Genomic DNA, 14,995 nt, shown 5'->3' with positions numbered 1-14,995 from the left:
CTCACTCATATCAATCGATACATACCTTTAGCCACTGGTCATATACATACATGTGGTAGTTTGGATGTGTGGTTGCATGCCTTCTAAAGGACATTTAGATTAGTGCTCTTTGTGGTTGGAAAGGTATTAAAGGTGGTGAATTGTAACAAGAATTTGGATTGGACTTCAAGGGATTCTCAAAAGACCTCATTTCCCACAATTAGGATAAATTGATTTGTAAGTACTTCATTCTATATGGAGAATTAAATTTTGAATAAGCAAAACATTGCTCGTAAACATAGTTTTACTGTCACTGAATGAATTAATCTAAAGTTAGCCAACCAACAACTTACTGCTGAACCATCCTCACCTTTCATAACATATTCATTTTCCGAAGACCCAGGCAAAGCCAGGGCTTTGAAAAGATTTGTCAACAGCTGTTCAACCATGGGAGCGAGCTCCACAGCAGATATTCTAAAAACATAAAAACATTTTTCCTTAAAAAAATAATATCTTTACATATGACACACTATTTTACTATCGATTTATTAAAAATAAGACAAAACACACAAGGTAGCAATAAATCACCACCTTAAACAATAGACCTCAACTGCTGTCCTACTAAACACTTACAAAGTGGTATTGTTAGGTCCTCTCATAGTGAATATCCTTTCAAGAGCATGGGCCGCATAGGTGTGAACAACAATACTTTCTGCTTGTAAGTGGTTAATTAACAGTGGGAGAGACATCAAAAGCTGGTCTTTAGGAAGCTGTAATGCAAGTGTAAAATGAGCACATAAGTTACCTTCAGTGGCAAAAACGATAATGACAATGAAAAATAGTCAAGAACAAAACAAATTTAAATGGTTAAGATACATTTCTCGATGAATTATCAATTTTAACTTGATACATTGCTACAAATCCAGTAACAGTGTGTGTGAAAGACAATCAGATTTTACAATTAGACATTTTTCTGGCGTTCAACAGTAACTGTGGATAATGCAAAAACATATCAAGTACAAAAAGGCCTTGCCTGATTCCTGAAAATCATGACGTATTTAATACCGTCTGCTTTCAGCACAGGAAACTCATTAACTGTAAACAAAATTCAAAGCAAGCAGATCAGATACATTATTGTTGATGTTAAGTGCTAAAGTAAGACTATAAACTCTGTGCCAGAAAACAATTGAAATACACTCCACAAAAACATTCCAATAGATTCTGTGTGGCTGCAAAAAGCCAGGAGCACTGGGGTAAGCAATACACCTGTTAAACTTGAGCTTTCGGACATTATTCAGTTACTTCTATTCATGTATTTGCACCATCCATAAACACATTGGTTCAGTGGCAAGTTTCTCTCCATTCGTGATTGCGTATTATCAGTAAAGCCATTACACTGCATATATATAGTTTTGAACTGCGCACAAATTCTAACATTGTTTCAAGATTATTGGTGGAATATTTCAACTCACCATTTGGTGACTTCAAATCAGACAGTATGTGATTGACAAAGAAGTCTGATAAATTTACTAGCTCATTTGCTTGAGTTATTCCATGCTGAAAATGAAAAAACACTTATTTAATATTCAAAGCAAGACACCAGTAAACACAAATTGTTCCAGTGAGACAGCGAAACAGTACCTTTTGAGTTTGAGCTTTGGAGGCAAGTGAAGTCACAAGATAAATTGCAGCATCTTTGTGTTTCCAATTAATGGAAGGATTTTTGGCATATTGTTGCAGCATTGAATTGACATAGCCAGAAAATATTGCTGTTACCGGCCCTTCAAAGTATTTGCAAAGTCCCCGCACCAAATCGCAAGCTGCCCTTCGCCTCGTGTCGATGTCTGCAAAAAGGTTATACATTAATAAACCCTAGAATGAGTCTGCTGTTTGGGGTGGATGAGTGGAAATAGGGAACATAACTAAGAATACTCACTTGGCTTATAAAGGTCATAATTGAAATATTTGTTGAAGTAAAATAAGTCCAGATGATGAATGTCAGTTTGCTGCTTTCCCTGTAAGCTATTTTAGAGTTTCACAAATTTAGCATTTAACCATACAGAGTCGCACAGTGCAGAAGAGGCCCATTAGGTCTGCACGTGAAAAACACCTGACGTACTTATTTACTAGCACTTGGCCCATAGCCTTGAATGTTATAATGTGCCAAGTGCTCATTCAGGTACTTTCAAAGGAGGTGAGGCGACCCGCCTCTGCCACCCTCCCAGGCAGTGCATGACAAACTGTCACCACCCTCGGGAAACATTTTTCTTCAAATCCCCCCTCCAGTGCAATTGTTTCCTTTCTATAATGTGGCAATCAGAACTCCACACAGTACTCCAGCTATGGCCTCACCAAAGTTCTATACAACTCCAACATGACTTCCCTGCTTTTGTAATCTATGCCTCAATTGATAAAGGCAAGTGTCCCATATGCCTTTTTCGCCACCCTACTAACCTGCCCTTCTGCCTGCAGAGATCTATGAACAAACACCCCAAGGACCCTTTTTGCTCCTCAAAACTTCTCAGTTTCATGCCGTTCATTGAATCCTTGTCAAATGATTCATTCCAAAGTGTATCACCTCACACTTTTGAGGGTTAAATTCCATGTGCCATTTATCTGCCCATTGACCATCCCGCCTCTATATTCCTGCAACCCAAGGCACTCAACCTCACTGTTAACCACCTGGCCAATTTTTGTGCCATGTACAAATTTACTGATCCTACCCTCCACATGGTCATCTATGTTGTTTATATAAATGACAAATAGGGGGCCCAGCATGGATCCCTCTGGTAGGCTAGTGGACATTGGCTTCCAGTCACTAAAACAACCTTCTGTCACCACCCTCTGTCCTACAACTAAGCCAATTTTGAATCCTCCTTATCAAATTACCCTGTAGCCCATGTGCTCTTACGCAGTTCCTTGAATAAATATATTTTCCGACATTGTAATTTCCTTTGTTCATCTGACACAGCAGATCTCAGTCAGCAAATCATTTCAGTACTGAGCTGAACTCCGCCCAGTAAATTTTGGCAGTGAAACTAATTGCAGTCAACATCAACAGAAATATGAAATTATTGACAGCATGTTAACTTCCAGGAAACATCAACTCATCGGTCTGACATAATTTCAGTCATACAAGGGTTTTTAAAATGAATGCGCTTGGGTGGTATCAGGGAGGCTACATTCATTGCCTATCCTGGGTTCCCCCAAAAATGGTGATTGGCCACTTGCAACCCTTACGTTGATGGTGCGTTTATTCGAGTTCAGCAGGGATTTCAGGATTTAAGTCATCAACAATGCAGGAATAGTGAAATCTGCACAAGTCAGGTGCTCAAGGAGTGGCATTTCTGTAATCATGCAATTTCTCTCCTTCTGAGCTGGGTGGTGTGCTAAAGTGAGTGAGTTATGTTGCTTCCTGAAAATGGTCTAGTGCAGCCGAGTGTCAAGGTGGATTGTTTTGCTACAATGATTGGGGGGTTAATTTGTTGGGGTTGGATCTGTCCTAGATAGCGTTAAGCTTTGAGTGTTGCTACAGCTGCATCTATCCAATTGTGTGGTGACTATTTCATTACACTTCAGCTTTTGGTTGGAAGTCATAGCCACTATTTCTGAAATAAGGAACGTCAAAATATATTGGACAGTTTGAACATTTATCAACGATATGTGATTAGTCGTTGTGATCCTGATTAATCAAACATCCATTCGTTGTGGACAAGAAACACTAAATTACCTGATCCCTCCAAATCTCTCCTGATGTATTCTTCAGAGTTATCTTCAAACGCTTCTTCATCAGCAGCTTAAAAAAAATGTTGCTGCTTGTAAATATGAAGAGTTTTTTTGACATAACTATCAATGCAGTAAATAATTAATGAGGGTTAAGCAAAGCAACTCATGCAATTACATTCCAAAATACTACACCCTTACATTCCAAAATACTACACCCAATGCATTTGCAGATTTTATTTTTAAGCTTGAATTCTGGTCATTTTGTAAATAACTACAAAATCCTGAAAACATTGCATATTGTTGCCAAAGTCATCTTACACATACGTGCTTCATTTTAATTCCTGCACTTCTGAAGACCCCAGTTAATGCTTTAATATCATCCCACAACTGTTAATAGTCCTCAGGCATCTCACTCAGCTGCCTGTCTTCATCTAGGTCCAGCTGATGTCTGTCACCAAGCTACTCAACAGTTAATGCCATCAACAGTGTCTTCACCAACAAGCATTTTCAACAGTTTCACTGAAACATCGGAGAGAGCTATCTCTGTATTTGACAGGATAAATTACCTCGGAATTCCATGTTTGGAACAATAACTTTTTCACAGATACTGGTTAACGTATTCTGATCTTCAAATAGATTTTTGTAGTGTGGCCTTTCACAAACAGATGCCAGGAATTGAATAGCATTGCTTACCAACTAAAAAGATGAGAGAAAAAAAAGGATAATTAGTGTTTTATTTGATGGAATTAGCAAATTTTGTGATGAGAGCAGGAAGCACTTGAGTGCCAAGTACCTCCATGTGATTTAAAAAATGAAAGTTAACATGTAAAAAGATATCTCACATCAGGCCTCCACTCTAAAGCCAGTAACACTCCAATGTTGTGATTTACTGCAGAATCTTGGAACAGCTCTTGTCCCTAAAATTGACGGTAAACTATCGATGGGTGAAGATCCAGGGGTGCTATTCGAATATAATTTCATTACTTTCAGTATAAAACTTAGCCAGATTGAAGTTTAGTATAAGTTTTCCTTTTGTATAATTTTATTTTAAAGATGATGTTGAAAGAGAAGTTTCTTGGTTATCATCTTAAAGGTCTACACACCGAATCATCATCTGCTTGACTGAACATTGTGTTCAGGCTAAAAGACAGTTAAGACAATAGGGAAAACATCTGATTAAATGTATTTTGCCATGTTATTGTCTTTAGGATATATTATAGGGAATCTAGGCATCCATTAATGTAGAGGCAATCTCGGGCAGCTCGGTGGCAATGGTTAGCACTGCTGCCTCAAGGTGGCGAGGATTGGGTAGATCACTGCCCCGGGCCACTCGCCATGTGACGTTTGCACATACTCCCAGTGTCTGCATCTGTCTCACCTCCACAACCCAAAAGATGTGCATGGTAGGTGGATTGGCCACACTAAATTGCCCCTTAATTGGAAAAAAAAAAAATTGAGCACTTTAAATTTAAAAAGAAATTAGAGGCAATCTTAACGAAGCTAAGAAAATAATTGCAGCAGGGAATCGCAATGTGAATTCTTAAGTTGTGTGCCCTATCCAATCAGAGAAGGTTTCTAGCTTCATTTTATCCACTATGGTTAGATGCATGCAAATGCATCTTTGTTTGTACTTCTGAAAATAAAGTTATGGTAACCATTGAGTTTGAACATTAACATACAACAAGCAATTTGAAAACAAGTGCTACGTTAGCATTTATTACAAAGGGATTAGAGTACAAGAGTAAAGAAGTCATATTACAATTATGTAGAGCCTTGGCAATGGCACATTTGGAAGTACAATGGACAATTTTGCTCTCCTTAGCGGAGTATATCCAAGGCAGATCAACAGATGTTTTGATATTAAGGAAAACAATGGATATGGGAATAGTGTAGGAAGGAGGAGTTGAGGTAGATCAGCTGTCTTATTAAATTCTGGAGGAGGCTCGAAGACTCATATGGCCTATCCTGTCTCTGTTTACTTTGTTATAAACCTATTGGAGGTAAAGGACAATATACAGACAAAAACTAAGCTATGCCATATTGCAAAGGCCAGTGGCAGGCTGGAAGATTGGGAAACTTTCAAACATAAACAAAGGGTTACTAAAAAAGTAATAAAAAGAGCCAAGGTAAATTACGAAAGAAAGCCGTCACAAAATATCAGAAAGGATAGCAAATGCTTCTATGAGTACATAGATGGGAAGAGCCGCTAAAGTGAATGTTGGTGCTTTGGAAGATCAAATAGTTGGGGCCCAAGGACCGAATCCTGTGGCACCACACTAGTTGCATCTTACCAATTTATCCCGACTGTCTTCTGTCCGTCTGCCAGTCTTCTATCCAAGCTAGTAAACTAACCCTAACCCCATGTGATCTAACCTTGCGCATTAATCTTCTGTGTGGCACCTTATCAAACGTCTTCCTGAAGTCCAAATTTTCTACATTTACTGGATCCCCAATTATCCATTTGGTCATCAATTTTGGTTGGAAAATATGAAAAGCAACTCATTATCTAAATAGGGAGATATATCGGGGTGCTCCGGTGCAGAGGAATCTGGGTGTCCTTGTGCACGAGTTGCAGGAAACTAGCATGCAGGTAATAAAGAAAGCAAATGAAATGTTGCCACTTGTAGCTAAAGGAATAGAGTATAAAGATAAGGAAAGTTTGTTGCAACTGTACAAGGCACTGGGGAGGCTGCACCTGGAGTATTGTGCACAGTTTTTGTCCCCCTTATTTGAGTAAAGATCTACTGACATTGGAGGCAGTTCAGAGGTCCACTGGATTAATTCTAGAGATGAAGGGTTTGTCTCTTGCACAAATCTGGTGTTCTTGATTAATATGTGCATTTCTTGATTAATAAGGAGATTAGGGGTTATGGGGAGAAGGCAGGAGAATGGGGATGAAGAACAAATCAGCCATGACCAAATGGCGGAGCAGACTCGATGGGCAAAATAGCCTAATTCTAAAAGAGGCTTAAAAGCAAGGTGTTTTCCTATGCACAAACAGACAATGATTTTTTAAAAAGAGCATGATGGAAGAAGTTGAAAATGTTGCTTAGGAACAGGAATATACTACTGAACCTCTTACGCCTGTTCCACTATTCAAAGAGATCATTGCTGATTCATGACCTAACCCCACATACCCACCATTTCCCCATATCCATTAATAACTCAGGTTAATAAAAGTTTATCAGGGGAGGGGGGAGGGTAACCTGAGTATCACCACACCTGGGGCCGGGGGTAACCTGAGCATCACCGTACCTGCACCTGGGGCAAGGTTGGCACGGTGCACCTTCATGAATAACCTCAGACGACTTCCGGTGGCGCCCTCGAGGAAGCAGATCGCATCGCTTCTGCCCGCGATGGGCAAACGGACCTTTTTGGGAACTGGCGACCTGAATCGGTGGAGGAGACGATAGGGAAGAGGCTTCCTTCCCAAGGTATGGACAGCTGGACCAGAAGTGGTCGAGTGGAGCGGCAAGGATCGAAGCAGGAGAAGCGGGGACCCCAGACCGGGCGGCTAAGAATGGCGGATGGCAGGGACCAGGGAGCGGAGGCACACTGGCCAAGGGAGCAACAGATGGAGTTCTTCAGGAATTGCTTGGCCGAACTGAAGAGGGACATGTTGGACCCGATGAGAGCGGTAATGGACCGAATGGTCAAGACACAGGCAGTCCAAGAGAAGGCGCTCAAGGAGGTCGAGGTGAAACTCTCCAGCCAGGCGGACACGGCAACGGAGCTGGAGCACGAGGTGGAGGAGCTGAACGCCTGTCAGAGGATTCATGAGCAGCTGGAAAACAGAGCCAGGAGGCAGAATTTGAGGATCGTTGGCCTCCCCGAGGCCTGGGAGGGTTCGGATGTGGGTGCATACGTGAAGAGTATGCTCGAGGCGCTGATGGGATGGAAGGCCTTCCCTCGACCCCTGGAGTTGGATGGGGAGCATAGAGCCCCCGCAAGGAAGCCCAGGACGGGCGACCGACCGAGGGCCTTGGTGGTCCGCTTTCACCAGCTTGCTGAAAGGGAACGTGTGCTGCGATGGGCGAAGGCGAAGAGGAGCAGCAGATGGGAGAATTGCGAGGTGCGCATTTACCAGGACTTGGGAACGGAGCTGGCCAAGAGGCGTGCAGGATTCATCAAGGTAAAGACAGCCCTCTACAAAAAGGTGAGGTTTGGAATGCTGTATCCTGCAAAGCTTTGGGTTACGTTTGAGGAACTCCACTACTACTTTGAGACGCCAGAACAGGTTTGGACTTTCATTAAAGATAAGAAGCTGGACTTGAACTAACGGGCACTTAGTTTTTTCAGTGCTGTACAGTGGCAGCGGTCTGTTAACCTAACCTGCTCTGACTAGGAGTGGACTTTTATTAAAAGAAGCTGGACTTGAACTAAAGGACTCTGGGCTCTCAGAGCTTTTGTGTGGCGGCGGTTTGTTAAATTATCCTGTACTGTAATGTTTTATCCAAGATTATTTTCAGCCTGGACAGAGAGCAGGGGCTGGAGGGCGCACTGTTTAGGGTGTTTTGGGGAGATTGCAACGAGGGGGGAGGGTGGGGAAGAGAGGAGAGGGGCCCTGCACTTGGTACCTTTTGGCGGGAGATCGGGGCCTCTGATAGGGGGATGGGCTAGGGACTGGTTAAGGGAACGATGAGATACAATCAGGTTAATGGATCCTTGGTGTGTGGGGGGAGGGGACGAGCGCTTGGGCAGGAGACAGACAGGCTCCAAGGGCAGGGGTCAGTGTAGCTAGCGTAGGTCAGGGGGCACCAGGGAGTGTAGGAGCGGCGAGCTAGAGCCTGGCAGGTCAGGCCGCAGGGGAAGTCGGGTGGGGGTGGGCAGCTGAGAAGTAGAGCAGAGGAGACTTAAGTGGGCAAGGGGGGGGGGGGTGACCAGGGATTCCCTGGGGGAGAAAGTCACTTGCAGACTCTCAGGGAGCAGCGCAGGAAACCGACAGCAGCAGCACCCGAGGGGGGGGGGGGGGGGGGGGGGGGGGGTTTAGAGCCACGTTAGTTTAGTTGAACACGTGTGGCATGGGCAAACAGAGCTGACAGGGGAAGTACCTTATTAACGTGTTTATTCTTTCCCACTGTTCGTTTTCACTATGTTAAGGCTCTTTGGATAGGGCCTTTTTTTCTCTCTGTAAATGTTACAAATCTGTTTTAAATAAAAAATTTCAAAAAATAAATTAATTTTTTTAATTTATCAGATCAGATTTGAAATGAAAATTGATCTAGCATTAGTTGCCATTTTCAGAAGAGTTCCAACTTCTACCATCCTTTGCACGAAGTGTTCACTAATTTAACTTCTGAAAGATCTGGGGCGAGATTCTCCGACCACCCGCCGGGTCGGAGAATCGGCGGGGGCTGGCGTGAATCCCGCCCGTTGCCGAATTCTCCACCACCGGATATTCGGCCGGGGCGGGAATTGCGGCGCGCCGGTTGGCCGCCCCACCCCCCCGCGATTCTCCGGCCCGGATCGGCCGAAGTCCCGCCGCTAAAATGCCTGTCCCGCCGGCGTAGATTAAACCACCTACCTTACCGGCGGGACAAAGCGGCACGGGCAGGCTCTGGGGTCCTGGGGTGGGGCGCGGGTCGATCTGGCCCCGGGGGTTGCCCCCACGGTGGCCGGGCCCACGATCGGGGCCCACCGATCCGCGGGCGGGCCTGTGCCGTGGGGGCACTCTTTCCCTTCCGCCTCCGCTACGGCCTCCACCATGGCGGAGGCGGAAGAGACTCTCTCCACTGCGCATGCGCGGGAATGCCGTCAGCGGCCGCTGACGCTCCCGCGCATGCGCCGCCCGGAGATGTAATTTCCACGCCAGCTGGCGGGGCACCAAAGGCCTTTTCCGCCAGCTGGAGGGGCGGAAATTCGTGCGGCGCAGGCCTAGCCCCTTAAGGTTGGGCTCGGCCCCCAAAGATGCGGAGCATTCCGCACCTTTGGGGCGGCGCGATGCCCGACTGATATGCGCCGTTTTGGGTGCCAGTCGGCGGACATCGCGCTGTTTCCGGAGAATTTCGCCCCTGGTTCTAATTTTTAGACTATGTCCCCAGACTTTGACTTCCCAAACAACAGAAATAGTTTTTCTGTTGCGCTTAAACATTCTGGAGCACATCACCTAATAATCTTCTAAATTCCAATTTGCGCATTCTCGTAATTTGTACCATTCTAGTAAATCCATGCTGCACACCCTCCAAGGTCAATATATACATTATATATATATGTGTATTTATTCTTAGGATGTGTGTATTGTTGGTACTGCCAGCATTTGTTGCCCATGCATAATTGAACAACACATTTCTCACAGTTTGCTTATACAATTATTCATGGTTACAAAACCTACCAAGTCATATTTAACCTCCTGTTTGGTCGTAACCAGTAAATTCCAAATCGCAGTGACAAACCGAGGTAAATATGGCTGGAACTCTTCATCATATTTCTGAGCATAGAGAGCAGCATTGTCACATATTTGTGACTTCAGCAGCTCCAGTAAACCAGCTTCCTCTTCATCCTGCAATATAAAAGAATAGAATTACACCAATAAGTTAAAAATGAATTGACTATTTTTGTTCATCCAGTTTCTCAGAGTTCCTTGGTAGTGAACTGAGAGCCAGGTTATTTGTAGCCAAACATTCCGGTTCTACTCCAGACCAAAGACAGCTATGATCAGTGTTACAGGAGAAAAACAGTTAGCACTTCAAAGTGAGTCTTGAATTTTACGGAGTATCATAATTTGGCCAGCAGCTCATTGGTAGTGTTCCCAAATAAAATATTCACGTACAAAAATCAGGTCTTGTTCACGAATATATGATGGGAGAATAGAAGTTTGGATGAAATTTAATGCTCAATACAATGTATATATCAATATTCACCATTTTTGTCACAATTGTGGAGCAAAGGTAGCAAATATTTGCGCTACACAAGTGCCAGGCAATGACCATCTCCTACAAGAGAGGTTCCAACCATCGCCCCCTGACATTCAATGGCATTACTGTTATAACCTGCCTACTTACCATTGGCTGGGGACTAATGACTATCTCACAATCCTGTGGGAGTATGAGCTTCCCCAATGAGGGGGGCGGAGAAACTCCTAGTATAAATAAGCTGGCCAGTTCAGGAACCAGGAGGAAGGAGTATGTAGCAAGGGAAGTTACTGCTACTGTTATGTATATATGTTATAGTAAATAAACGTTATTACTTTGTATCCTTAAAACTCGTGCTGGATTCTTCGTGGCCCTTACAAAACTGGCGATGAAGGTAAAAGTGAATAGCTGTCTACACTGCTGAAGCCACCTCCCTGGATTTTTGTTGGATACAGGTTGGAAGTTGTTTTCTATTATACCATGCCTCTGTACGGACGTTTGGATGTTTTTGATGCTGCGCTGGAAAGCTGGAACCAGTACACACAACGGATGCGTTACTATTTCCGGGCAAACAATATCACCGAAAACGAGCGCCAGGTGGTCATATTGCTCACTGCCTGCGGCCCGCATACGTTTGGGGTGATTAGGAGCCTTACGTACCCAGCTGCGCCGGACACCAAAACGTTTGATGAACTTGTGAATATAGTGGGGCAATACTTTAACCCAACCCCGTCCACGATAGTCCAGCGTTACCGGTTTAATACCGCTGAGAGGACCCCTGGAGAATCCCTTGCCGATTTTCTATCCAGGCTACGCAGGATTGCGGAGTACTGTGACTATGGTGAGACCTTGTCAGAAATGTTACGCGACCGTTTGGTTTGCGGTATTAACAATGCGGCCACCCAGAGAAAGTTGTTAGCGGAGCCAACATTGACTTTTCAACAGACAATTCAAATAGTCTTGTCCCGAGAGAGCGCAGAGCGAGGAGTACAGGAGCTACAGGGAATGGAAGTGCATGCCTTGGGGCGCAACCCTTTCCGTCCAAAAACGTCCCCCCGCACTCCTGCGGTACCTTGGGCGAGGCAACGTCCGGACCGACGCCAGTGGCCATCGGACATTCCTCCCCGAAGGGAGCCTTCTCCAGAGCCAATGGATGAGGAGCCATGTCCGTGTCAGACTTGTAGGCGCCGACCCCGTCGCGGACGGCGGTCCTGGGGACGCCAGAGGCGCCGTCGTTCCGACCGAAACTGGGACCAGCCCAGGGGCCGTAACTGGGACCAGCCCACAGGCCGTACCTTCCATGTGGATGAACCTGCGGCGACAACTCCTGAGGACGTGGAGATGGAGGACGACTGCCTGCAGCTGCATTCTTTGGCAGCTCCCCGTGTGGCCCCCATTAAGGTGACAGTACGGGTCAATGGCCACCCGCTTGAGATGGAGTTGGATACTGTCGCAGCGGTCTCAGTGATCGCTCAGAGGACATTCGACCGCATCAAACAGGGTATACAGACCCTTACATTAACCGACTCACAGGTCAGGTTGGCCACCTACACTGGGGAACCACTGGACATTGCAGGAACTACAATGACCCCTGTTGTCTATGGACGCCAGGAGGGGCGTTTCCCACTTATCGTGGTGCGCGGCCATGGGCCCAGCCTGTTGGGTCGGGACTGGTTGCGCCATTTGCGGTTGCAATGGCAGCACATCCTCCAAACAGTTTCTGAAGGGTTGACTGAGGTGCTAGGACGATACCCAGATGTATTCCAGCCTGGTTTGGGGAAAATAAAAGGGGCCGTAGCCCGTATCCAAGTTGAACCAGGAGCCACGCCGCGCTATTTCCGGGCGCGCCTAGTGCCTTACGCCTTGCTCGAGAAGGTAGAAGGGGAGCTCACTCGTTTGGAGAGTTGGGTATTATCAGGCCCGTCCGTTTTGCTGACTGGGCAGCACCAATTGTACCTGTAATGAAGCCAGATGCCACAGTTCGCTTGTGTGGCGACTATAAACTTACAGGGAATACAGTTTCCCGACTCGACCGATATCCAATGCCTCGCATAGAGGATCTCTACGCGAAGCTTGCAGGTGGACTCTCGTTCACAAAATTAGATATGAGTCACGCCTACCTGCAGTTGGAGCTGGACCCTGCCTCCCGACCATATGTAACGATCAATACACACCGGGGCCTGTATGAATATACACGGTTGCCCTTTGGAGTATCCTCTGCCTGCGCAATTTTTCAACGTGAAATGGAGGGCATTTTGAGAGGTTTACCACGTGTGGCTGTCTACCTAGATGACGTTTTGATTACAGGGACGTCGGAGCAAGAACATTTGGAAAATCTGGAGGCTGTCCTGAGACGCCTTTCGGAGGTTGGAGTCCGTTTACGTCACACAAAGTGCGTATTTCAGCCAAAGGAAGTAGTCTACCTAGGATATCGGGTGGACCGCGAAGGTCTGCACCCCGTCGCAGAGAAGGTGCGTGCAATTCAACATGCCCCCACCCCGACTGACACTTCGCATCTTCATTCTTTTCTCGGTCTCGTAAACTATTACGGGAAGTTCCTCCCCAATCTGGCAACTACGCTGGCCCCTTTGCACCTTCTGCGAAAGAAAAATCATACCTGGGTTTGGGGTCAGCCGCAAGAAACCGCTTTCCGGCGGGTAAAGCAACAATTGTCGTCGTCTGGGTTACTAACCCACTATGATCCTGGAAAGCCTTTGCTCGTCACATGTGACACATCCCCGTATGGTATTGGGGCGGTCCTGTCCCACAAGATGGGAGAACGGGGCCGAGCGACCGATAGCTTTCGCCTCCCGCACATTGACTGCAGCGGAGAAAAAGTACGCGCAGATCGAGAAGGAGGGCCCGGCAGTGGTTTTTGCGGTGAAACGCTTCCACCAGTACGTGTACGGCCGCCATTTCACTATCGTGACTGATCATAAGCCCCTGCTGGGACTTTTCAGAGAGGATAAGCCAATTCCGCCCATTGCTTCTGCACGGATCCAGCGCTGGGCTTTGTTGCTTGCTGCATACGAGTATTCTCTGGAGCACAAACCAGGTACGCAGATAGCAAATACCGAAGCACTGAGCCGATTGCCTTTATCGACCGGCCCCATGTCGACCCCCACGACCGGTGAGATGGTTGCAACCCTAAATTTTATGGACACCTTGCCTGTCACGGCATCACAGATCCGTGAGTGGACCCAGACGGAGCCAGTCCTGTCAAAGGTTCGGCACATAGTCCTGTATGGTGGGCAGCATAGACAGCTCCCAGGCGAGTTGCGGGCATTTTCCTCCAAGCTGTCAGAATTCTGCGTGGAAGACTGCATCCTCTTGTGGGGGACGCGTGTGATTGTCCCGGAAAAAGGCCAGGAGCTGATACTCTCAGACTTGCACAATGGGCATCCAGGCGTGACCAAAATTAAAATGTTGGCCCGGAGTTATGTCTGGTGGCCAGGCCTCGACACCGACATTGAGAAGGTGGCCCAAAACTGCTCCATTTGCCAGGAGCATCAGAAGCTTCCGCCGGCCGCGCCCCTACATCACTGGGAATGGCCAGGGCGGCCTTGGGCACGCTTGCATGCAGATTTCGCAGGCCCTTTTCAAGGATCCATGTTCCTTCTACTAATTGACGCCCAGTCCAAATGGCTAGAGGTGCATAAGATGCAGGGGACAACGTCCTGCGCAACAATTGAAAAGATGCGTTTATCGTTTAGTACGCATGGCCTCCCCGAGGTGCTGGTCACGGATAATGGCACTCCATTCACGAGTGAGGAGTTTGCTAGGTTCACAAAGATGAACGGCATCCGCCATATCCGCACTGCCCCATACCACCTGGCTTCAAATGGGTTGGCAGAGCGCGCAGTGCAGACATTCAAAAGAGGCCTAAAGAAGCCGTCTTCGGGATCAATGGACACGAGACAGGCTCGCTTTTTGTTTACGTACAGGACCACCCCCCATGCAGTGACTGGGGTAGCTCCCACAGAACTCCTAATGGACTTCGCACCCGCCTTAGTATGGTTTTCCCGGACATTGGCGCAAAAGTACGCCACACACAAGAACGGCAGGGACAGGGATTTTCTCGGCATCGTCCGATTCGGCAGTTTGCCCGGCAGGTGACCCAGTATTCGTTTGGAATTTTGCTGGTGGTGCCCAATGGGTTCCTGGTGTAATCTTTCGCCAAACGGGCCCTATATCTTACCAAGTGCAAGCCCAGGGTCGTCTCCAGCGAAAAACATGTAGACCACGTTCGGTCCAGAAGATCATCCCCTCAAAAGATTCCCCGCCCCCGGAGCTCATTTCAACAGCCGCAGAGACCAGAGACAAGGGAAGGTAGTCCTCACAATCTTCCACTGGTGCCTCACTCGAAGCCTGCGCAGGTCGTTACGGGTCCGAATGGAGATAGAGACGCTGACATGACGGAGGCAGCAGACTCTGACTCC

The 14,995-nt window shown here is 46.6% G+C and overlaps 1 protein-coding gene across 4 annotated transcripts in view; it reads right to left on the bottom strand.

Annotated features, from left to right (window-relative positions):
• Positions 1-14,995, bottom strand: part of cse1l (CSE1 chromosome segregation 1-like (yeast)) — an 80,306-nt gene that overhangs the window by 36,181 nt on the left and 29,130 nt on the right. For all 4 annotated transcript variants that reach the window (XM_072514830.1, XM_072514828.1, XM_072514832.1 and 1 more), the window contains exons 9-16: positions 10,037-10,204; positions 4,272-4,401; positions 3,710-3,775; positions 1,621-1,823; positions 1,452-1,536; positions 1,013-1,074; positions 613-749; positions 350-453 (exon numbers count right to left, since the gene is read on the bottom strand). In XM_072514830.1, coding sequence (XP_072370931.1) covers positions 350-453; positions 613-749; positions 1,013-1,074; positions 1,452-1,536; positions 1,621-1,823; positions 3,710-3,775; positions 4,272-4,401; positions 10,037-10,204 — 955 coding nt within the window. The remainder of the gene's footprint in view (positions 1-349; positions 454-612; positions 750-1,012; positions 1,075-1,451; positions 1,537-1,620; positions 1,824-3,709; positions 3,776-4,271; positions 4,402-10,036; positions 10,205-14,995) is intronic.

The sequence above is a fragment of the Scyliorhinus torazame genome, chromosome 8 (assembly GCF_047496885.1).
Source record: "Scyliorhinus torazame isolate Kashiwa2021f chromosome 8, sScyTor2.1, whole genome shotgun sequence".
In the NCBI taxonomy this organism is placed as follows: Eukaryota; Metazoa; Chordata; class Chondrichthyes; order Carcharhiniformes; family Scyliorhinidae; genus Scyliorhinus; species Scyliorhinus torazame.
Note: the sequence above shows the minus strand (reverse complement) of the source record. Positions and strands in the feature narration are given on the sequence as shown.